General features: G+C 41.3%; 1 protein-coding gene across 3 annotated transcripts in view; it reads right to left on the reverse strand.

Moving 5' to 3' along the window:
- Positions 1-2,835: 2,835 nt before the first annotated feature.
- Positions 2,836-24,400, reverse strand: part of si:ch211-45c16.2 (mitogen-activated protein kinase kinase kinase 13) — a 42,933-nt gene continuing 21,368 nt past the window's right edge. For 2 of the 3 annotated variants that reach the window (XM_058392327.1, XM_058392328.1), the window contains 13 exons: positions 14,779-15,439; positions 13,662-13,845; positions 13,376-13,567; positions 12,603-12,761; positions 12,335-12,493; positions 11,630-11,738; positions 11,199-11,308; positions 10,964-11,080; positions 9,538-9,684; positions 8,536-9,181; positions 7,832-7,902; positions 7,289-7,580; positions 2,836-6,124 (listed from right to left, as the gene is read on the reverse strand). In XM_058392327.1, coding sequence (XP_058248310.1) covers positions 6,023-6,124; positions 7,289-7,580; positions 7,832-7,902; positions 8,536-9,181; positions 9,538-9,684; positions 10,964-11,080; positions 11,199-11,308; positions 11,630-11,738; positions 12,335-12,493; positions 12,603-12,761; positions 13,376-13,567; positions 13,662-13,845; positions 14,779-15,364 — 2,874 coding nt within the window. In that variant the 5' untranslated portion in view covers positions 15,365-15,439 and the 3' untranslated portion in view covers positions 2,836-6,022. The remainder of the gene's footprint in view (positions 6,125-7,288; positions 7,581-7,831; positions 7,903-8,535; positions 9,182-9,537; positions 9,685-10,963; positions 11,081-11,198; positions 11,309-11,629; positions 11,739-12,334; positions 12,494-12,602; positions 12,762-13,375; positions 13,568-13,661; positions 13,846-14,778; positions 15,440-24,400) is intronic. The other variant, XM_058392330.1, reaches the window with a different exon arrangement.

Consider the following 24,400-nt stretch of genomic DNA (forward strand, 5'->3'; position numbering starts at 1 on the left):
CAGTTATTAAAGAAAAAAGGGGATGTACCAAATACTAAGAGTCTCTGAAATTAATGTAAATATTTCAAAGGCAATACGTTGTTGTCAATAATATAATTTGTAATAAACGGGTATTAAATTAGAAAAGAAGGCAAAATAGCAGGATTTTTCACTAGTGCTCTCAAACTTGCTTAGGGTAATGGGTCTCAAACTATAAATGAAGCTCCACAGAACCCTCAGTACAGATTTATATTATTTACTAATTTACTTTTTGGAAAGCCATAGAGCTTTCTTTTCTTGAATTTTCCACTAAAAGATTACATTAACCCTAAGTTGACTGTGGTCCTTGAACCTCTACATATTTTAACTGGTAAAATGTGTTGTGAAATGCACCTGTGTAACAAAATGGACACCTTGGCTATGTTTTCTTGACTCCTGGGGGTCCCTGGACCACACCTAAACCCCTGATATAGGTTCTCCAGTAGATGGGGTGGGAACCTGTGATCACCTTGCAGTTTTGTTCTACCCTGTACATTCTAAAACATATTCTCTGCATAATATAATATAATTATAATGTACATAATTGTACATTTATAGCTTACCCTAGTATATCTCTCTTGCACCATATATATAGAAAAAAATAAGAGCCCACTGCCCAATCTCCAGATTTGAACCCTATTGAAAACCTCTGGAATGTCATCAAGAGGAAGATGGATGGTCACAAACCATCAAGCAAAGCTGAGCTGTTTGCTTTTTTGCAAAAAGAGTGGTATAAAGTTCCCCAACAGCAATGTGAAAAACTGGTGGAGATCATGGAGCCAAAACGCATGCAGATCGGGGTTATTCCACCAAATACTGATTTCTTAATGTTATTTAGCCAAAGCATTAACACAATTTGTTTACAAATGATTTGCATTTTGTTTTATTTGAGTTATTAAAGCTCTGCAAATACTGCATGATCTTGGGTTATTTTGATGTGTTGTCATTTCCTTTAAATATACACTCGAAATAACAATAGTTATATTTTGAATTTAGGAGAAATATTGTCAGCAGTTCACAAAAAAACGAAACAAAACTGTTCATCTCACCTATACAACTTGCATATACTACCTGCTATAGCCTTATTTATTTGATGTACATATATTTACATATTTATCTGAATCTCTACAAATTCTATAATTAGATGCTAGGTAGATTCTAAACAGCATTTCGTTGCTATGTGCCTGTACTTTGCAATGACAATAAAGTTGTAGCTATCCATCTATCTATTTAGAGGTTTAGCTAGACTAAATACCCACATTTATAAATTTTAGTTTTATCATGTTTGCTCATTTGCCCTTTTTAAGGTGCACATTATGTGTATACTATATATACTCTGTCCATCCGTAGAAACAACTCACAGAACCTATGCTACCCAGATGCTGTCTGAGTATTGAACCAGCAAAACCTAGTTTACATCCACTCTGAGATTCATTGATCGACAATTAATTCAATAACTTTTTTATCCTGGTCAGGGCTGTGCATTCTGTAGATTATCCCAGCAATAATCGACACAAGGCAAGAATACATCCTGGATGGTCTACTAGTCCACTACTTTCACATATACTCAAGCACACACTTACTCACACCTACAGGTAGCTTTGACTAGCCAAACCATCTATACTGGTATGTATCTACTGGTATGTACTGGTATCTACGAAGTGTGAAGAAACCAGAGAATCCAGATAAAAGACACTGAAACGTGGACAACATGCAAAACTGCATACAGACTGTAACCGAACCTAGGATAAAATAGGAGACCTCCAAGGTGTGTGAGTGCAACACCACCCTTTTAGGCATATTATTCATGTAAAGAAACAACTTTAGTTTCTAACCATACATCTGCAATAATGTATGAATAAAAGTGCACAAACAAATAAGTGTTTGAACAAGGGGCCATTAAAAATGCATAGTGGTTACGCATAGAATCTCTGCTGCAACTGCACCACCCAGATGCAGGCACAACCATGTCAGGGTCGCTGCTATAGTGGGAATAGATCACCACCCAAGTTAGAGCTCCTATGATGGCATCTTTTCAGTGATGGAGAAGGAGAAACTACACTATCACACACACTACATTAACTTAATGCATAATTAAGTGCATTTATATACTACAAAACAGCCCAGTCAATTAGTATGGGTACCATGTTATATTAGAAAACATGCTCCTAAGACCATAATTCATGAGATTAGAAAAATCACAGGCAGCATGGAGCTCAGAACTCCAAGGTTCAATCCCAAACTTGGGTTTCTGGTTATACAGTTTTTGAATGTTTTTCTAGCATCCACTGGTGTTCCCTTTGGGTCCTCTGGTTTACTCTCACCTTCCCAAAAACATGCCAGTAGGTAGACTGGAAACTCTGGGTGTGAATGAGTGTGTGAATTTGTGAGTGCATGGTTTCACACAATGGCTTTTCGGTCAATCCTGGGGGTGTTTCCCTGTGACTCTGAAGACTTACTGAAGATGAATATATGAACCATCCCTGTTCCAGTGTAAACAATTTAAACTATGCTTCATTTTAAATACTCATCGTATAGCATATTATTTAGCAATTACAATCAGACTAATAGGAAGGACAGTTACATGAGTAAGAAGAGTAAAGTGTGAATCCTGGGAGTTCATGGGGTTAAAACACACTGCGGAAGACGATCCTGTTCACAGAGAACACTCTGTAGCCTGTATATTTTATCAAGGGAGCAATAAAGCATGTGCACTTTGCTCGAGAGACATTACAGGACACCTCATATCAGTACCGTCTGAAGGTCTTTCCATTTCTTATTGCAATCTATACAGAGGCTGCAAGAAACAAAGCAGAGAGAGTCTGATACAGTACATCAGCGTTTTATTCCATGCAGTTTGCTTTTGATTTTATTCTTTCCTGTTCCCACTGCACTATACACAGGCTAATACAGGAAACCGTCAGGGTTGGTTGATCAGAACGCCATTCAAGCTAGGGGAAAAGGGGTGGTGGGACATGAGTAAGAAACATACTGGAGAAGAAGAAAAATAGCTCGGAGTTTTAACACGTCCTGCACAAAAATAGTCTATAACAAAATAACCGTTTATGCATTAGTTGAAAACGGAATGAGAAGAACGTGGGAAGGAATGAAGACACCGAGAAACGGAGAGAACCAGAAAAATACAGAGTGATACAGCGAGACTTAATAGTACAGTTTCATCCTGATTTAAATACTGAGAGCATCCAGACTTTATCTGTCAGATTATGAAATACAGACAGTATGGCAAATAGCACACTAAAGAGAACTCTTTTTGTTAGTTTTACCAAACCTCTGCTTACAGGTGTATCAAGAGACCCCTTGAGTTAACAGGTTTATCGCGAACACAGTGATGAGCTAATTTACTAAACCAACAGCGCTGAGCAAAACGCCCCAAACTTTAAGCACTGAGAGGAAACTGTTCCCCGGTAACTGATCACTTTAGCAGAATTACATGTGCTAATTCAACAGGAGCGATGCTGGGCCTGATGCTCGCACCTTAGTCTAGACGTCAGTGTTCAAGCTTACAAACACCACTGGATGATAAAGATGAAAATCAAACATGTCTTCATTTCAGGTGTTAAATCCTACAGTCAGAACCTAGGCGCTAATAATTTCATGATCTCTCTGTGAAGATTCCAAAAAAATACTGTAGACTAAAACATGATTTCAGGAGTCTCGACTCTTTTCCGGCTCTAATTTTAGCAAAGGTGTTCACTCAGAAAAAGACTGAATGCTCTCTTCCCCGAAATACTTCGCAAATGAATAATGATATAAGAAAACAAAATCGATATGATTAGGAAAACTAACGTGATTCTAAGCTAGTAGTCCAAAATAAATTAATTCAAAGACCGTGTAGGCCAGCTACAAAAAAAGAAAAGAAAAGGAAAGAAACAATTAAATTAAATTAAATTAACAACAAATAATCACAACTATACAGAAAACATTATAGTGCTGCAGATGGAAAGACATTATTGTATTTTACTCTCAATACCTGTCTGATTTCTGTGGAATAAAAATCACAGAAGCTTCTTAAAAGACGTAAACAAGAGAAATGAGGTTGGTGTGTGTCCAGAAGTTGTCCTGGCTCACTGGTTACAAGACAAAAGCCTCACAAAGTCCTTCCCATTCAGACGGAAAGCATCCCCCCCCCCATCCAATCTGAATCGTGCTGGTCGGTGGAATACACTGGAAATAAGATTCGTGTCAAACAGGCTTAGGTGTTGAACTTCTTGCTTTGTTCATTTGCTGCCAAACGCATGTGGGTGCAAGACTTCAACGTACAAGCAAACCCCGTCATATCAATTAAATAAAATAGAAACCCTCTCTCTCTCTCTCTCATCTCCTATCTGTCAGTTTTTAAAGTTCAACTGGCCACCTTGTCTAAACTACTACACAAGCATACACACGCACACACCAAACACACACATGGGTAATGAATACAGTATATTATCATTGATAAAAGATGCAGCATCCCTCGTTTTGTGAACATAAAAACAGATTACATTAGTAGGATTAACCGCTTTAATCCTGATAAAACCTACTCCTAGCATTTAGACGACTGTAAAAGGAATGTTGCTTGGGTTTCTATCACAGCAACACAACACGCAGATCTGTCTCCCTCTAGTGGAGTGCCACTGCTAGCACGCTGAAGAAAAGAGCTGCACTGTGCATCGAACTTAACCTGAGCATCAAATCATCAAAAACGCAGGTGGTGATTTAGAGCAACACAAAAGTCTCAAAAAATAGACGCTTCTTTTTAATGCGACTTTTCCTAGAACTACCTGCTCTCACTACAACTTGCCAGTGCGTCTGTCCAGCCAGCTAGACAGTCCTCCTGAGCGAGATTCTCTTAAGCCTGAGCGGAACCTGCGTTATTGCTGAACCTTTAGAGTGTGTCCGAAGGCGCGTGCCTCACACTAGACATTCAGTCTCTCACTTCATATACGGACAAAAACGGAACAATTTACGGCAAGTCCTGAGGGATTTAAGGGGCTGCTGCATCTTCACATCAACTAAATCGTTAAATATACAAACAACCTCGGATGAAAAAAACTGAGACGAGATTAAAGAACTGAAGCACAGGGTGACTTCCGGAGAAACTTGGGTCTGGACACAGATCCGCACATGGAAAGGAACGAGTTCTCGTCGTCTTCCAGTCTCATAATCCTTCTGGAGTTCTGGCCTGAGGTGAGAGGGAAAAGCCGGACCGCTTTTCCTCCAGCTTCAACACTGTTTTCAGGGATTTCTCACACAGATTCTCTTGTGCGTGGTTTTGAAAGTGAGTCACGTGTTCCGGTGTGTGTGACAAACGCAGCAGCAAAGTAGGATCGGTTCTCCAACTAGCATGCTGAGACTCCACATGGGTCTGTGGTGTTAGAAATGAGAGATGGATAGTGAGATGGGGGGGGGGAACCCAGAGAGGACTGACAGGTGCTGTTCATGCTGGTGCTCAAACCAATGTGACCCTGATATCCCAGGGCATTGTTTATTAGAAACTCAAGCTTTACCAGGTAGCTAGCGTGTCTCAGCTTCTTAGCCAAGGGCAGATCTGGCTGCTTGCGTTGATGTTAAAGGGTCCCGTGTTTAATCAGAGTGATCTTTAAATCAAGAGTGGTCTTTACTATACTCTCCACCACCTCTCACGAACGCACTCACACCATCCTTGATCGCCGTGTTCCTGGTTGAAAGTTTGTACCTTTTGTTCCATTCCAACCCGATACACTCGTTCGTTCCTGTTCTTTTGTTCTAGGCTAGGATTTAAAAAGACGTCCCGATTACTATTTATTCGTTTTTTTTGTTGTTTTCTTCGCCTCGAATGCAGAAAAATAAATTATGAACGTTACACTAGCTACATTGTCAGTCCAGAGTTGCCTGAGCTTACTCGGATGGGTGGGGCTTGAGATAGAGGGCGGAGACTGGATGAGAAAAGGGGCGTGGTCTTTTACAGCAGGCCCCAGTTATTGCGGTGGCTCTCCTCCCAGATGGCGGGACCCGTGGGATGAGCTCACCAGGAAGAGGGAGCACATGGATGCTTGTTTCTGATGGTGGCATCGGAGCATTCGGCTTCTGAAGAGTCGCAGTCTGAATCGCCAAAGTGCAGCGGATTCTGAGAGAGAGTGAGAGAGAGAGAGAGAGAGAGAGAGCGCGAGAGCGAGAGAGAGAGATTGAGATTTAATTATGTGAAAACACAAACACCTCTGAAAGCATTTTCATTCTAGTTATACTGTGCATGTTATAATATAGCATCTGCTGCAGAATCTTAATGATAGACATATTTACAGGGTTTCCACACATAATATTCCAGGATATTTTCCCATGACTTATTCTAAGCAACAGCTGTCACGTACATGACTTGCATAAACACTAGCCTACACCTCCATTTCTAATGTTATATTTCTCATCGAGCTGGGAATGAATGACATGAAATTGGACCAAATACAAACACAGCTGTCTGGCTTTAGCTACTGAATGCTATTAAAAAACAAATTAATGGAGGAATGCTTGCCAATATGTGAAGCTTACGCAAATCAGGCAGTGTCTTCTTCATCAGTGATCAGTATTTGCATTTTATACTAGAGCACTACTGAATTTTTAGATTCAGACTGGTCAGAAGGCCTTGATTAATTCTTTCTAAAAAAGGAAGCTCGGACAGTCGTTCCCACCATTAGACAAATCACAGGTTTATATTGATTTGCTTGTGGTAATTGGTTATTGCTTCTATAGTAACAAATTAGACATGGATGGAGGATGCTTCACAAATAGACTGCTGATATTGGGGAGTTTATTTTAGAAATAGTCTCCAGTGTCAGCACTTTGCTACAGGCTGTTATTTTAAGTTTCCCAACACAGGAAAGGCTTCAGGACAAAGTGATTAGTGGATATTTCTTATTCTTCATAAGAGAGAGACAAAAAGGGAGTTCACCGAGTTGAGGTGAGGGAACGAGCTGCTATAGCATAAGTGATAACAGTAATTTGTCTTGCAGGTTTTTAGCATTACATGTAATTAGAAATAAAATAAGTGTTTTTCTTTAATAAAGAACTGATGTGGAATGAACATCATTGAGGTAGCCTGTAGCACACTATGCATGGGTTGATTACTTCCCTATAACAGCATTCCTCATCATTTATTATTCCATGCATTCAACTTGCTCTAATTTGCATGACTGGATTTTCTCTTTCTATTACTTCCAGAACACCTGATCATTTTCTCCTTTTCCATGACACATCAGAACCCTGTATTAAGCTGAAACAGTGGCGCAGAGGTGCTAACCTCATAACTGTGCTCATCAGCACACAGCTTGCCCAGGGAGATCTGGGTCTTGACCCGGCGCACAGCACACTCTTTATCCGAGAGGCCGTCAGACTGTGTGGAGATGTCGATGGGGATCTCGGGTGTGTGTGAAAGCAGCTCGTCCAGCTGCTCCTCCTGACTGGCGCTCAGTGCCTCTAGAGGTCCGCTGTGCGAGTGCTCACTCGTGTTTCCCTCCTCCCCATCCGACACGGACAGGTTCTCCGAGCTGAATGTTGAGTACGACTGAAAGCTGCTCATGCAGCGGTGAGGCCTGTACAGGTCACAAAGTGAACATTAAATCATTTATAATAGCACGTTAAATCATAATCCTACATCTGCCTTAAAAAATGTGCTCATGCTGCATTTTAAGATTCATGTGTTATTTATTGCACATAAATGTACTATACGGGTTTGATCAATGAGATTTAAATAAACGTTCCTAGTGCAGCCTGGAAGAAAAGTCAGAACTCATAAAGAGCATACTGATCGTCAATTATTAATAAGTGCAGAGCAACCCATCACCTCTGTCTCCGTGGAAACTCCACTTCACTGTCAACCTCTCCCTCCTCTTCCTCAGATGACTCATCCCCAGCCTGACAAGGAAGCAGACTGTTAGCTCACTAATCACACCTACACACACACTTAACCAAAAAAAAAAAAAAAAAAAAGAGAGACCCCATTATCCTTTACCGTAATCTCACACACCGGAAAGAAACTGGAATACAGTGATGACGGCATTAAACACACCATACAATTCAGCTAGCATTAAAAGAACAACCAAAAATCTCCCCTGAATAGATTTAGAATTGATATGAAACTGTTTTCAGCAGCACAAACACAGGCTTGATCAATATACATTTTGGCTAAGGTTCCAAAGACTTAATTTTTCTTTAGAAGAAACATTGATGTGATGCTATTTTGAACATCCATCCAACACAATATAGGGTGCTAGGGGGTGCTAATCGCACCCAGAACATGAACTTGTGAAGGGTGTGCACGCAGACAGTACTGCTGTAAGCTTTATTGCATAACTATTGCATTATGGGGATTCTAACCTGCTCATTTTTGATAAAACTTTTAGAAAACAGTAATTAAAACCTGGGCACTGAGAGATTTTATGTTTAATGAGAATTTATGTTTGAGATTATGTGTGTATATACGAGATTAGGTATATAATTATGTTGTTTTGAGAAGCCAGAATTTAATAATCTAATATCTTGTCTCACCTTGCTGAGGGTTCTAAGGGGGCGTGGGAGGCTGTTCTGTGGGGAGCCGCCTTGCTCTGGCTGTCCCTCCATACCCTCTCTGTCTAGACCCTCACATGTATTGACCAGAGAGCAGTCAGGCAACATGTCCTGGCACCTTAAGCACCCGGGCAGTGGGTGACCCTGACAGCAGGGGCAGAGAGCAGCCGGCCCGGTAGCTGCGTGCTGCCGTGCATCGGCTTCTAGAGTGGTGTTGATGAGGTCGGGGCTGGAGCGCTGAAGGTGCTCGGTGTGAGGGCTGCGTAGTGCCGCGGCAGGTCCAAAGTAGCGCAGTTCGTTGGCGCATGTGGCTGTTGCGTTGTCTCGCCTCTGCAGAGGGAGAAGAGGGCTCTCAGGTGGTAGCTGATGAGGATGATGATGATGATGATTATTATGATGGTATTGCTGAGGCTGCAGTGGCTGCTGTTCCTCAGTCATGTTGACGTTGGGCTTCATGATCCCAGGAAACTCGTTGTGACTGCCTTTGCTGTTGGTGCGGCGGTGGCGTGGTTTGCTGCGGTAGCGTGCTTTCCCAGGGGGAGTGGAAACCCTTGGGCTGCCTGAGAGAGGAGAGGATACTGGGAAAGCCTCCACACTGGAGATTCCATCAGACCGCAGCAGATCAGGCCTGCAGAGGAGGCAAGTCATGGTCAGGTAGTGATACATTAAAACACAAGATAATAAATATACATGACATTAGAACCATTTAGACAGAGCAAGACAAACCATAAAGATGCAGTTTGCAGCATCTTACAAGTTTGTAACATTGATTTATTTTAGGCAACCTACACAGTGAAGAGGAAGGCCTGCCAGTGTTTATTTTTATTTTTTTTAATCGTAATTGCATTTCACCTCAGAGACAGCAGACGGCTCTAAAAACTGCATGATTACAAACCGCATGATTACTTTCCCTGACGTGTCCACTTTTGTGTGCAAGAAAGCCATTTTCCGAGCTGACAAACAAATACGCAGCATAATAGTTACCTCTTGGGAGTCTGCGTGCCAGGTTTGTGGTTCACGCTGCCTTTCTTCCTGATGAGCTTCTCGACAGCGTTGGGTCGGACGATTGGTCGCACCACGTGGCGTTTGTACGTGCCGGGGTATTTTTTCTCCACAGCTTGTTCCCTTCTGCTCAAAAACAACAGCAGAGTGAATCAGGGCCGCTAATTATAACAACATTAACAAACACATATACTGTTTTTAAGGCTCTAAATCACAGCTACATGAAATAAAAATAAATAAAGACAAATAAAAAGACTGCAGCTTAAACAATATGTCTATTTACCATGCACTTATGCTTATTCTATTAGTGAAGCCTGAATTAGTGCTGTGACTATCTTAGAGCGCATCATTTTATTAGAGCCAACAATGAAATGGGAAAACATTAAGTGCTGAAAGGTGAAGATTTGGAACCCTAGGGAAGAATAATACATAAAAAAAAAAAAAAACAGGTCTCTTATTAAAGGTAAGTCTGAGTTGAGGCTAAGCTGGAGCTGATATAAAAGGAGATTAAATTAAATTAGAATTGCACCGAGATGTCTGGATTCAGGGACAGCTAAGGCCACGCTTGAGATTTATTCATTTGAATTAAATCTCCAGGTCATAAGCAAATACAGCTGAAGAAGTAGAATCTCACCTGTTATTTTCCCTTTCCCAATGTACTGAAGAATGTAAAGTGTTGATTACATTTTTTTTTTAACACAACAGGCCTATTATGATAATATTAAATTTTACATGGGAAATATTTTCTTAAAATTTTCATATTATTTGTTTGATTCTTTGTACTAGAGTACTAATACTAATTTGTTGCCACACATTACACTGTCATCAGACTGCCAAATTCATATGAATTCTTTTTAAAAAATATAAAGGGTTACTGGTTTAACACACGTTTTAACGTGCTCACTTTGGCGAGTTTATATAAATTTTGGGAGACCATTAATTCCTACAATTCCAAAGCGGATCATGTGGCCTTCTCTTCAACTTAATCCGTTAAAAATAATATTATACATGAACTGTAAGAATATTATACATACACACTTTTGGAGATGCTCCGATCGAGTCGTCCAGCCATTACAATCTGGCCCTTTTGTTCAACTCTCTCAAATCCTTACACTTGCCCATTTTTCCTGCTTCTAACATCAACTCTGAGGACAAAATGTTCACTTGCTGCCTAATATACCCCACCCACTAACAGGTGCCATGATGTGGAGATCATCAGTCTTATTCACTTCGCATGGCAGTGCTCATTAATATGTGTGTTAATATTATATCATAATTGGTTGATTTTCTGAACACCAGCCAATCTTTGATCGCTAGACTACAGATGTAGATTTCAACCCAGTTTGCTGATGGCAGAGATGATTTCCAGCTAAAACGGCGAGACGTTGAGTTTTCGAGATGCGCTTACTTCATGAGCTCTTTCTCTCGCACTTCTAGCTGCAGCATGATCGCACTCAGCTCCATGTACAGGTTATTAGCCCTCTCTAGTTTCCTCTCGTAATGCTCTCGAATGTCCAGTGCATGCCTAAGAGAGCATATAACGTAAATAAGGTTGGGTCAGAGTCTTGGAGAGGTGCCAGATTAAAATATCATCATTATCATCATCATCATCAAAAAAAGAAAAGAAAAGTAAAGTAGCTGACCTGAGTTCATCTCTTCTGCGCCGTATAAGTTCTTCATCCAAGCGGTGGATGCACGTTCCTTCACTTTTTATCTTTTCAAAATGCTTCTTCACTTCCTCTCTCCACTCGGCCTGACAAGCGAATGCAATCACGCGTGTTAATGTAGAAAAATTACTTAACTAACTCTGCATAAAATGGTGTAACATTAATGCTGGTAAACAACAGCCAATCAACCAAATGGCATGCTTTTTAGATAGGAGTAAAGCAAATAACCAAGAGGAAGCTTGAAAAACTCTGTAAAAACATGAAACTCCACAAAAAGAATAACCTGAGTTCAGGCTTTGTTGCTCTGGTGCTGTGAGGCAGCATCATAACCCACTGTGCCATTTTATATCTTAAAGCTCTTCGTTCTCTAACATCTATGTGCAATGTTAATATTTAGAAAGACAAACCTGAGATTTAAAGTAAGTCTCCTGCGGGGCTCCCAGCACGTCTGCAGAGGCGATGTCTAGGTGCAGCAGGATCTGTCTGAAGGATGGTCTGTTTCTGGGCTTACCCTGCCTGTAGACAGGAAATGAGAATTATAAGGACATGGTTCCTCTTGTCACTATTACATAACGCGGGCAGAATGGAGATTCACTTACTGGACATCAGTATAAACAAATGACATATATAATTATGTATAAATGAGTCAGGAACACTGTTGGCCTTGTTTTTATGTCTGATGGATTAACCTAACACAGTGGTTGAAGTTAACGCCTTTACATTTCTGAATGCATATGAAACAAGCACTTGGGGCATCTTAAAGAACAGAAATGTGTTCGATATCACCATTTACTCTGAAGATGTACATGTTTGTGTGAAAAAACTAACCTAAAAAACTAATTTTCTATTTATATCATCATATGAGCCAATAACCACCACTGTGGAGTGCGACATGGCAAAGAAATTCAATGCTGAACATGGGCAACCCAAAACAGGCAGAAAGAAATATTATCTATCAGATATGCAACATGCAAATAATGTAATTGGCAAGTCAATTGCCTCAAAAAATTTTTTTGTGCATAAACCTATCATATATGGGATAAAAGGAGGAGTGTGCAAAACAAAATCAATGAGAAATCAAACAATAAGATTTTTATCAGAGCTGCAGTTACCATGTCTGCTTCATGAGAATTTTGAAGCCGTCAGGGCAGGTTGAGGGAACGGGAAGGTGCAGACTGTTACTCCCTACTCCCCAAATAATGGCAGAGGAATCCACATCTTTATAGGGGATCTCTCCAGTCAGGAGCTCCCATAACACCACACCAAATGACCTAGAGAGCAAAACAGGAAACATGAACACTTACAATCCAAAGACTTGCGAACAAGGTAGGGTAACGTAAACGCTGAACTTCTTAATGCATGCCATTCAGGGACACTAACCAGATGTCCACTTTCTCAGATACAGGCTCATTACGGATCACCTCTGGAGCCATCCAGGCCACCGTACCAGCAAAGGACATCTTGGTGCTCTTATCACTCAGCTCTTTGGATGTCCCAAAGTCGGAGATCTTCACGGCATCGTTATGAGTGACTAACACGCTAAAGGGAACAAACCAAGCGTGTTGAATATTTTATTATTTCTATCCTTGAATAACGAACGAAATGACAAGGTCAAACTCTACTGATGTATACTGTTCATTAATAATGCTGTTTGTATTTACAACGTTCCAGATCACAAGCATAACGTCTCGTTCCCACAGGCGAGGTTCGGGTTTGATGTACAAGCTTAAAGATTTCACAGAAAACTGGCTGCAATAAAATACTTTCTGGGACCACAAACTAAATTTTGAATCTAAGACTCATTCAGATGATCAGCATATAATAAAAGAAAAAGGCGATTAACTGTCAGAATAATAATAATGTTTCAAACATGAGGGAGAGGCTGTTAATGATCTGAAGCATACTCTGAATATTTTACACCCACTGAATATGATTTCTGAATAAGCAGAATGGAGATTCATGCACATTTATACACCATCAACTATCAAAACCATGAATAGTTCTCAGAACTTCTGCAAGTACTGCGATACGCAAGAGCCGAAGAAAATATTCAACTCTTACCAGAAGATGCTGAGTGACCGATTTTTTATTTATTGCACTATTTTATGCTTCACTTCAGTGTAGTTGTCCATCAGGTGCTAAGAAGAGCTTACTTTGGTGATTTGAGGTCTCTGTGGATGATCTTGTGGAGGTGTAGATAGTTCATGCCGCTGGCGATGCCCGATGCCCAGTCCACGAGGAGACGGGGAGTTATCTTCCTCCCTGCCCTGAGTACCTCATACAGCTGCCCCTGAGCACAGTACTCCATGATAATGCAATAACACGGAGCCTGTGTGCACACACCCCTACAGAAGGAAATAAAACAGCACACGTCAGAAAATGCACTTTTTGGGGGAAGGTTCCATGCATGCCATTTAAAAGCACAGACACGGGTCATACTTGAAACCGATGATGTTGGGGTGTTTCAGTTTGCGGAGGTGTTTGATGTCCGTCTCTTTCTGCTCTCGGACCTTCTTGATGGCAACTTCTTCCGAATGGAACTTTCCCAAGAAGACGGCGCCCTGAGCTCCACTTCCCAACCACTGCAGCTCGGAAATCTCCTCGAATGGAACCTCCCACACATCTACAAACCAACAGTTAAGCAAACAGCTGATTAAGCAAAACAACAGATTCTATACAGGTCGTCATCATTGTGAACGAAAATGTGATTTGTCATTTGGTGCCATGGAAACATAAACCTTGATAAGAAAAGATGGTTAAATTTAAAAGCAGGAAGGAAAAAGGTCGACTGCAACGCTGATCCTTTTACATGGAGCTCTGGACAGTGCATGCTCTGCATCTAAGGTTGCTAGAATCTTTATTGTGTACGAAATAAGGCATGGTAGGATGTACAGTTATAGAAATATAATCGATTATATCCATGACACAAATTCCTGTCAATTACTGCAACTGTTTTCTCACCAGCCTTTCTGATTTTTTCTCTCTTGAAGACAAAAGACAAAGCTTTTATGATCCCAAGAAACAGGAAGACACAACATCTAAAGATGGCTGAAATCTTGCTAACTATTACAAAGCACTGATGCTTAAAATACAGTGTATCCTTCATGCAAAACATCAGATATCAAGGATTAATCATTTTTCTTCGTTTACAAATTGCCTAATATTAATAACATCTGCTAACAGTCAGCTAGTTAACTGTTTGTAAGCTAGATTGTATTTACTAGCGGCACACATGACTAGGATTCATATCAGTAATTATTTAAACGTAACCGAAATTGTCAAATATATACCATCACTAACATTATTACCTGTGATTACAAGCAAGCTATCTAAGCCTGTGTGCTTTGCAGCCGAGTTTCCAGATACCATGTCATCCTCTAGGAATCTACTCACTGTATGCAGAGTTAAGGTCAATGCTGTGATGCCTAACAGTCTGCACCTAGTTTTTGTGACTAAGATGCAGAACTAACAAGATCCCTTTTAAATGTGAATGGGAATTCAGTACTGCATTAAAACCACAGTCACTATAATTGGTGCACTAACACTAGAAACACACCTTGCTGCTGAAGCTTGTAATCGGTCGAGTAGGTCTTCCCTATGATGTTCCACACAGGCTTCAAGCAGCCGAACAAGCCTTCCAGGAAGCCGCCTCCGCCCGTGTTGGCTCGGTGGAAGTGCAGTTTGATATCGTCATGATGATGCTGGTCGGCGTGCTCCATGTTACAGCCTCCGTCCTCGTTTCCCTCTTCCCCGCAGGACCCGTGTTCCTCATGCTCAGCGTTGTGTTCTTCATGCTCCTGCAGCTGCAGAACGCTGTTCTCAAAGTGGCCCTGCTCTCGACTCGAGTCCTCGCTGAGCGCCGTACAGGGCGGGCTGCTGCCACTCACGCCCAAGTCATCATCTCGGCCTGGCTGCAGGGGCACTGGGAGGCTGGTAGGTGGAGCCAGGTCTGCGATGATCTGTGGAGGAGGAGCTGGTGGTGGGGCTTGGGGAGAAAGGGAGCTGTTGGTATTAGCTTTCTTCAGAGCGTCTCCTACCACGGTGAGCTTCAGCTCTTCTTTGAGCTTTCCCACTAGCAGGCTAGGGCAAGAGGTCCAGGACAGCACCTCTGGGGAGCTACCCATGGTGCCGTGCATGTGCATGGGCAGCTGCCCGACAACAGAGAGGGTAGGCTAAGAGGCTTTAGTAGTGGAAGGTTTGGCTTGAGATCAGGAGACCTAGACAGAAAGAGAGTGAAAAATCAGCATAAACACACTTTGCAGTGTTCCTAAATGTGCAGTTTGTTTATAAACTGATGATAAGTTTAACCATAAATCCACTGTCAATTGTCACAACCCTTCTACTATACAGCGCATTAATCGAGGAATTTCACCATTTTATAAATCGTGTCTCATGACTCCTGAAATTCCCAGTACACTGCAAAGGGTTAATACACATTTGAAGGGAAGAGGAAGCAGGATATTTTGTACGCAGAATCAGTTTAATCTCCAGAGTTGCTTCATATCCACGGTCTATGGGATTGGAACAGCTCATATTAATGATTATATATCTTTAAACAGGGAAGAGGGAGAGTGAGGGAATGAGGACTGGTGTCCAGGAAGTGCTTTGTGGAATCTATACTTGGCCGGTTTGCTGGCGGCAGCACAGGGATTAAGCAGCCATGTGAATGAAGAGCTAAACATCTGGCGCAGACTGCACAACCGGTAGACCAGCACAGAGACACACACACACACACACACACACACACACACACACACACACACACTGCATTATCTGCTTGTGTGGTTACACAAGATGCAGGTTCCCAGAAGGAAGCTTATTTTGGGCTCGTCGGCGGAGAAATAAACCCCACGGTAAACCCATGAGCTCTGCACTTACAGCGGATGGAGGCTGGGCTGAGAGGATGTAGGCAGAGCACGCCCCCACAGCTGCCACGTTCTCAGCCAATACATGGGTTTTATTATCAAACCCCTGAGTTATTATTAAACAACAGGAGTTTCAGCTGAGGATCACCGCAACAACGATTACAGCAAACCTCCTACTGTCTTGAGTAAACACAGGCTACAATCAGGTTAAAGTCCACTTTAGAGAAATATTTTGAACACAAAGGTACACAAGCTCTTTGTGTAGATATGAGGTGGAGGCGCTCATCAGACCAGAGGCAAAAAGCCGCAGACATGGGACATTTGTGCGGCCACTTATAATTAATATTCAGGGTTTAGCCCATAAATCCTGCATTGCTGGTATAAGATTACAGCAACAGTTAAATATCCACTGCTGTACTTCATAGACAGTAAACTCCAGAAATATTAGTACAGATAGGTAAACAGGTTTCACAGTGAAAATGAGTGGAGAAAAAGTAAATTCATTCTAATATGTCTGTCACAATTATTGGCACCCTTACAATTGTCTAAAATAATTTTATATTATGCTTTAGTTATTGTTCCCTGAATGTTTAGGAGGCCAAATTTCCTTACACAAATCATCTGTATAATAAAGACAGCAGAATCCAAAGTTAGTCACATAGCCACTGTATTAACCTGGAAGATTGTGCAAGATTATTTTGCCTCCATGGACAGCAAGGAAAATGTCAATACCCACAAAACACTTCTACCCTTCTTCTAGAGAAGATTAGATCTACTAGCATCTTCCTTTCAAAGATATTCCCTCACAACTGATGTTTCAATAACAGTGGTGAAGAAACCCCTTTCCTTTCCCCCGGTGTGTTTATAAAGAAAACAGTACTGCATGTGATGGTCAGCTGGTTGCCACTACAAGCATTCACCTGACACAATGCCTCTTCTCTTCAACTCCTACTTCCCAGAAAAAGTTTATACACCACAAAACTAATCCATCCATAGCAACTCGTCTCACGTCTTGAAGCCTGTACGTGCATGAAGGAAGGTTTTGCAAGGTGTTATTAAAGTTTAATCCAGTAAGTGTGGGTTTAGTTGAGACTTCCATACTAATCAGGTATGTGCAAGGTTGTCTAAACAAATGTATGAAGCTTGGTAGGAGACAGAGCTAACGAGGCCATGTCCTGATGGGCGAGTTTGTGAAACAAGGCCATGGCAATGGACACGTGAGTGCACCGTGCGATGTCCATCATACACGAAGGGAAAAGGGAGGAGTGGAAAGAGTTGTGCCAAAGAGATAAACTGCCCTGTCCTTTTGTTTGAGCAGTGCAATCAGAGCAGGACCTATGCACTACACACGATCGCACACACGTTCCTAAATTAACACACACACACCTGCATGCATGCACATGCACAAGGTGAGTGAACTGTCTCTCCTCTTCCCAGAAGAATAGGCTCTCTGTTTCCAGTAGCATTAATCTGCACAGGGGAGTAACTGGATAGAACTATTTCCTTTCACACACACACACACACACACACTTGGCAGTGATGGGGAGATGCACAATGCTGTGTGTGTGTGTGTGTAACCTGATCAGTGGATGTGAGTGATGGACCAGTAGAAGGCATCAATAATGCAAGCTCAGCTCTCAAGCTCTCAGCGCACAACTGAGAGTGCAGGACGCAACCAGAGCTCTCTCTCTCTCTCGCTCAGGTAACACAGAAATCCTTTTGTGTGTGTGTGTGTGTGTGTGTGTGTGTGTGTGTAATTCCACCCTGGGGCCAGAGCTGATGCTCCGAGCTGCATTACACCCTGGGTGAATTATCCAAAGCCCTGCCAAATGCACACACCTCCAATGCAGTAAGACACACTCCTACACTGATAGGAATGTACACTTTTTTTCATTTTTGATAGGACAGGACAGTCGGTTCTCCATCAGCCCACGTCCCACACAGATCCGATACTCGCATGCTTTTAGTGATGGAGCTGACGCTGTGCCAGTTCGATGTGAAATATTAGAGCTGCCACTAAGCCCAGCACTTTATGTTCAATACAAGATCTGTGTTGTGTCAGTGGAAACGACAAGCGAGCCTAATCTAGACTAAATATGAGTATGAGTATTCACAACTGCAAAGAACTCTTACGATACACATTGCAGTACGAATAAAATCAAATCAATCCATTTGGTATTACTATTACTACTGAACTATTTACATATAGCTTGCACTCCAACAATGATACTTAGTAAAGCAACCTAAACTAGTAGGAATTAACTAGTATGTTAAAGAATAGTTACAGCCTAGGGTTTTTCTTTTTAAACAGTTCCCATAAATATTTTATTTTCTACAGCACATTCATTACAACTTCATCTATTTCAGTACCAGTTTCACATACAGTGCATTCTTTGTGCTTTTATCTCCGTGTCAGAATACTCGAGTTTTAACTGCGTTAAAAATCAAGTGTTGCAGCAAAGGGTCAAAATATGTTGTGTATTTTTTATTCATTTAACAAAATGTGTGTTAGTTGCATTTGTTATGGAGTAATGTTTAGGACCGTCCATCATTAACGTTATATTAATTTTACGTTGTTTTAATTTTATTATTTTACGTTACCTTTTATACAGTGGAAAGCTTTCTGGTAAGTCAACTTACAAGAGTTAAAAGCATGAAGTGATCAGATGACATTCCTACAACAATCATAATATATAATCATTTATAATTTATTGTCAATTGTGACAGGCCATACCATTAGCATGGATTCTGTAGCAGGATTATTATGACCAGTACAATGCATGTTCAAGAGCATCCAGTATTTATAAACCTCAGGTTACACGCGTCAAAGTTTTTTTGACCTACACGTGTCGGAACATAATTTTTCCACATACCAAGACTGAACTCTGTATAAAACAGGACAGAGAATTCACCATCACACAAACATTAAACTGTCCGAGTTTTCAGGGAACTCGGGCGAACCAGGTAACAGTGCTGGACTTGTTTTTGTTTTTTTTTGCTGACAGACAGGTTTTAAATGCTTGCTCATCCTCCATGTGCACAGAAGCCTCCTCAATCTGTGCTGTGAATTATTCATGACTTTGGTTGTCTGCCCTTCCATAAATAATGTCTGTACCTTATCTGCACAGGGCCTGACCTAGCCGGCTAATTTACACGCCACTTGGACCTGGTTCTGACTGGTGAACACTGCTGGTGGGCAGGATTGCATGACCACAACACTCTCACACACACACACACACACACACACACACACACACACACACACACACACAGAGAGAGAATGTAGGTCTCTATAGATGGAGATAGATGTGATTAAAATTGAGAGAGATAGAGAGAGAGAGAGAGATAAATGGATAGAATATGAAAACTCAGGAGAGTGACACAAAAAAATAAATAATTACATAAGCAGAATTATGAGGAGTTGATTCATGCACTGAGCTCCGGAGGGCAAACAGCTCCAGTCAGCCTTTACAGAAGGAAGCAAAATTAAAGTTTAACCTGTAATCTGTGTGAAACCGTCAGAATCCAGAGAGATGCAGAAAAAACACCAAGCTGCAGTTCATCACAATCCAAAATATGTAAAGTCCAGGCAAGTGAATTCAGTTCAAAGAGGTGGTTGTACTCCAGTACTGGCTAAATGTTGTGTGTAAAATTATTATTATTATTATTATACTATTAATTATTTATTATTATAAATATTATCATCATATTTATTTGCTAGATTTTGTGTTTTATATTTACATTACTTTCTTTCATTATTTACATTTTAGTTTACATTATCAGATATAAACTGTAAACCTAAGACTGTGTTCTTTAATGGACCTGTGATTTAAGGGTCCTGGTCTCATCGAGCAATCAAAAGAAATAGGAATAATTCTGAGCTTCCTATCAAGACAGCTATGATGCACTACTTAAAGCACGATTTTATTCTTTTTGTGCCTCGTACCCATCTTGTTATGAAGTCCAGTTTTCTTTCTTTTTGCCATGTACATTGGGGATATCAATGAGTCCTATTAGAAAGACTTCACTTACTACTGATTAGACGTCTCCACTCAGTAGGAATTGGACATGGACACTAGGGAAGGAGCAGCTGGTGAGGTCGGAGGATCGACTTCCCGCATCCCCACCCCAAACACGCGCACTTATTAAACAGGAACAATTAAACCCAATGATACAGAAGGTCCTACAATCTGTGCCACTCGGGAAATGTGTGCCAAACGAAGAAACACTAATGCTATTGTTCTCGTATACCAGAACAGCTCCAGCATGCAGCTCATACTCATTGAAACAAGCCTAAATAAGACATCTTCCTCAAGCAAACACACTCCAGGAGAAGCATATGCTCCAATCAATCTACCATGGAGCATAAACACACAGCCACACCCACAGCCAAACACACTCAGCATCTGCGTCCCTGTCACTCCAGGCCTCATTAGCTGCAGGCCCGGGGGCGGTCTTTAGGCGAGGCGGGAGGGTCCGGGGGATGGGGTAGGGTGTACGCTCCAGAGAGACCAGCTGGAGAAATGCAACAAAGAGCCAATTTAGCCTCCGACAAAGAGCCATGCACCCTCTTTCTGTCTGCCTGATACACACACACACACAGTCTCAGATTTCCTCTCCACTTTTCCAGACACAGCCTGATCCCACTGAGCTTTCTCTCCTCTTACATTCCCAAAAATCGATCAGATCTCCCGTTGAGAGTTCCAGCTCCAGTCTGTCCCTGCGCCGGCCCCACGCCGAGACACTGACTGACAGAAGAAAGAAATTGCTCAATCACTCAGCGTGTTTCTCGCAGCCAATTAGCCGTGGCAGCCTCCCACAGCACCTGAGCACCATCATCACCTTATTCACACTACAAGTCATTATTAAACACTTTTCTCCAAGCCCATTCCCTACAGCCTTCTCGCGTCATCTGCCCACGCTGGAAGCGGCCCACTCAGCACCAATTCAAATGCATTCTCTAATGAGACCTTTCTAATCTGCTAGTTAGAAATATCAAACTTCAAACTTGCCTGATTAGCATGTCTCATGAGCCTTGAATGTTTTATGATGGACCAATCAGTGGTGGACTAATCACTTTTTGTTAGTGTTTTAGTATGACCCATCTCAATGCTATAACTCTAGCGCAAGATAATCAATCATTCTAAATCCCACCGCCTGCTGCATTACAGACAGTAGTTCATCTCTGATCTCTTTGGATTGAGTTTTACTACTCATCACGATTTGGAGTGCACAATAATGACATACACCAAGAATCACAATCAAGATGGTGTAGGTATGTGGGGTGAAAAATTGATGAAGAGCTAATAGTGAGTGAAAACCTCCTGGAGAGGAGAGGAGAGGAGAGGAGAGGAGAGGAGAGGAGAGGAGAGGAGAGGAGAGGAGAGGAGAGGAGAGGAGAGGAGAGGAGAGGAGAGGAGAGGAGAGGAGAGGAGAGGTTAAAGGTGAGAAGAGAAGAGAAGAGAAGAGATTAAAGGTGAGGAGAGAAGAAAAGGGAGAAGAGAAGAAAAGGAAGAAGAGAAGAGAAGGGATTAAAGGTAAGAAGAGAAGAAAAGGGAGAAGAGAAGAAAAGGAAGAAGAGAAGAGAAGGGATTAAAGGTAAGAAGAGAAGAAAAGGAAGAAGAGAAGAGAAGAGATTAAAGGTGAGGAGAGAAGAAAAGGAAGAAGAGAAGAGATTAAAGGTGAGAAGAGCAGAGAAGAGAAGAGAAGGAAGAAGAGAAGAGATTAAAGGTGAGGAGAGAAGAAAAGGAAGAAGAGAAGAGATTAAAGGTGAGAAGAGCAGAGAAGAGAAGAGAAGAGAAGGAAGAAGAGAAGAGATTAAAGGTGAGGAGAGGTAAGCAGAGCAGAGCAGAGCTTGATCAGGAGCAGCAGTCCAGGCATCAATCAGTTCTGTGAAACAGTACATTAGAGCCAAGGCACTACTCTAAATCAATGATATAATCACTCTGAGGAATTCTGTCTGGATCGCAGGAAAATAATGTGCTCTATAACGAAATCTGTTTTAATCCATTAATAACGTACAGCGACGTACCAAATCAAAACAGATCTCATACAAGCGTAATTAATAAAAGCACAAACGAAGCAAAAAGTGGTCAAATTACTGCAAGATGCTGGTACGGAGCTCACAGCGCTCTAATGATGGACATGTGCAAAAAACGTAAAACCTCTGGTCTGACAGCTGATTTTACATCCCCATTTCACACTGCACACTAGATGCGGTGTTTAAAACAGATGTGATTAAATAAAAAAAAAGGAAACTGTGTTTGCACTAGCTGTAATTGACTGAATGGGAAATTCAGAAGAGAAAGCAGCAATAGTAGAACTGCTGAAGTCCAAGGATTTGTGGGGTGAAAATAGCAGCCAAAGCTTGAAGTGTTACAGAGAATATAAGGTCATCAATATTATGCAAAATGGCAAAACACTGGCTGAATCACTGAATCAATACGCTGGGTATTAAATGTGTGTTGAACTGAATCAAATAGTTCATCAAAAACATTTCGAGATAGACAGACAGACAGACATATAGATAGATAGACAGATAAATAGACATATAGACAGACAGACAGATATAGATAGTAAATTGTAAACATTACACTACATTATGCATTTATTACATCTATGTAATATGCATTTGTGTGAGCGAGATAAAGAACCTTGAACCTTCAACCAGTAAACCAGGCTTCAATCAGAGAGGAACTCTCGTCTACCACTGACTGTGGTGTTGTGCTTCAGCAGCTTATAATCCTGGAATATTTATGGCTTGTGTGCGAGTGCAGCATGAGACTTTTCTCGGCTTCCTGATTTGTAGACTAAAGCATGGGCTGATGTGCAAAGCTGCTTTCGTCCAGTGCTCTCTTTCTCTCTCACTTACCGTCCCTCTCTCTCTCCCCCTCCCTCCCTCCCTCCCTCTCTCTCTGTGCATGTTTCTCTCTCTCGCTTGCTCTCTCTTTCTCTCTCTCACTTGCTCTCTCAGTACTGGACTAGAGTAGGCAGGTAAACCTATAATCTGTTCATAACCGAGCAGACTGAGCAAACAGAAAATAACCTGGCCGCTGCTCAAAATATCACATGGCCCCCAAAAAATAACAACAACAACCCTACTCTCTCCTACTCATCATCTTCATTTCAGTTCTGTACAGCACAAAATAACCTCCAGTTATTTTCAGAGATAAACCTTCCAATTAGGATTATACTTAAAAATACAATAAAATCAATGAGGTAGCCCATGACAGTGGCATTTGGTGTGTTTGCTGCTAAGAGAGAGAGACACAGAGACACAGACAGAGAGAGAGACACAGAGACACAGACAGAGAGAGAGACACAGAGACACAGACAGAGAGAGAAACCCCTGAAGCACTGTGGACTGTGATAGTATACCTCAACCTGCTTAGAGAGGCTAATGCACCTAATGTAATGGAGGGCTTGAATAATGAATTTGCTATCAGTTGCTAGACTGAAAGGATTATAATGCAGATTAAAATCACCTTCAGCAGAAATGTACTTGGTATTTCCTGCCAAATGTACAAAATGATCTGTTGGAAGGTTTAAAAAAAAAATAAAATAAAATAGGCCGGTACATAGCAAGATCAAGCATTAAGAGTCATATTTGGATGAGACTGGTGTCTCTGCGGGACGTCTGTGATAACATTTAAAAACGGACCTGTGACAAAACTCTCATGGCAATGAAACGAATACGATCATCGAACTCATATCTGAGACACACAAGGTCATATGCTGTATTATAAGCAGTAGCTGGTTAAATATAGAACACACCACTGGATCATTTATGACTGCATTTGTTTTGTAGTTTCTGATACACCTGACATTATTGCGACTACACTTTTATTTCCAAAAAAACTAAAACTGGTATTCTGTGGTATGTTTACATTTCATGTACCTGTATCTTATACAGCATAGCGGTCATTATAATACTTCCTTCAACAGCTTGCAGGACCAGACTGCAAATTCCAACAGCATCTACCTTCAATATCACAAAGGATTAAAACGATCAGACCAGGGCTGTCCGATTTAATCCTGTAAGTTTTCCATTCCAACCAACTATACAGAAGCCAGACTGTATAGTATCATAAAAGCCCAGATAAAACTGATTAACCAGGTGGAATCGGATACCATGACTGGAAGAAAATCTTGCACCCACACTGGCCCTGTGCGGATCAGATTGGACACTATGGATCATCAGACCAATACAAATCTTGAAAATATTAGCCTAGGTCATCTGGTTTGTAAGTTTGTCACAGGGAAGGAGGCAGAAAAACAAATTAAATAAAATTACATTAAAATGATGGAATTACT

Source organism: Hemibagrus wyckioides, linkage group LG06 (genome assembly GCF_019097595.1).
Source record: "Hemibagrus wyckioides isolate EC202008001 linkage group LG06, SWU_Hwy_1.0, whole genome shotgun sequence".
NCBI classification, from domain to species: domain Eukaryota; kingdom Metazoa; phylum Chordata; class Actinopteri; order Siluriformes; family Bagridae; genus Hemibagrus; species Hemibagrus wyckioides.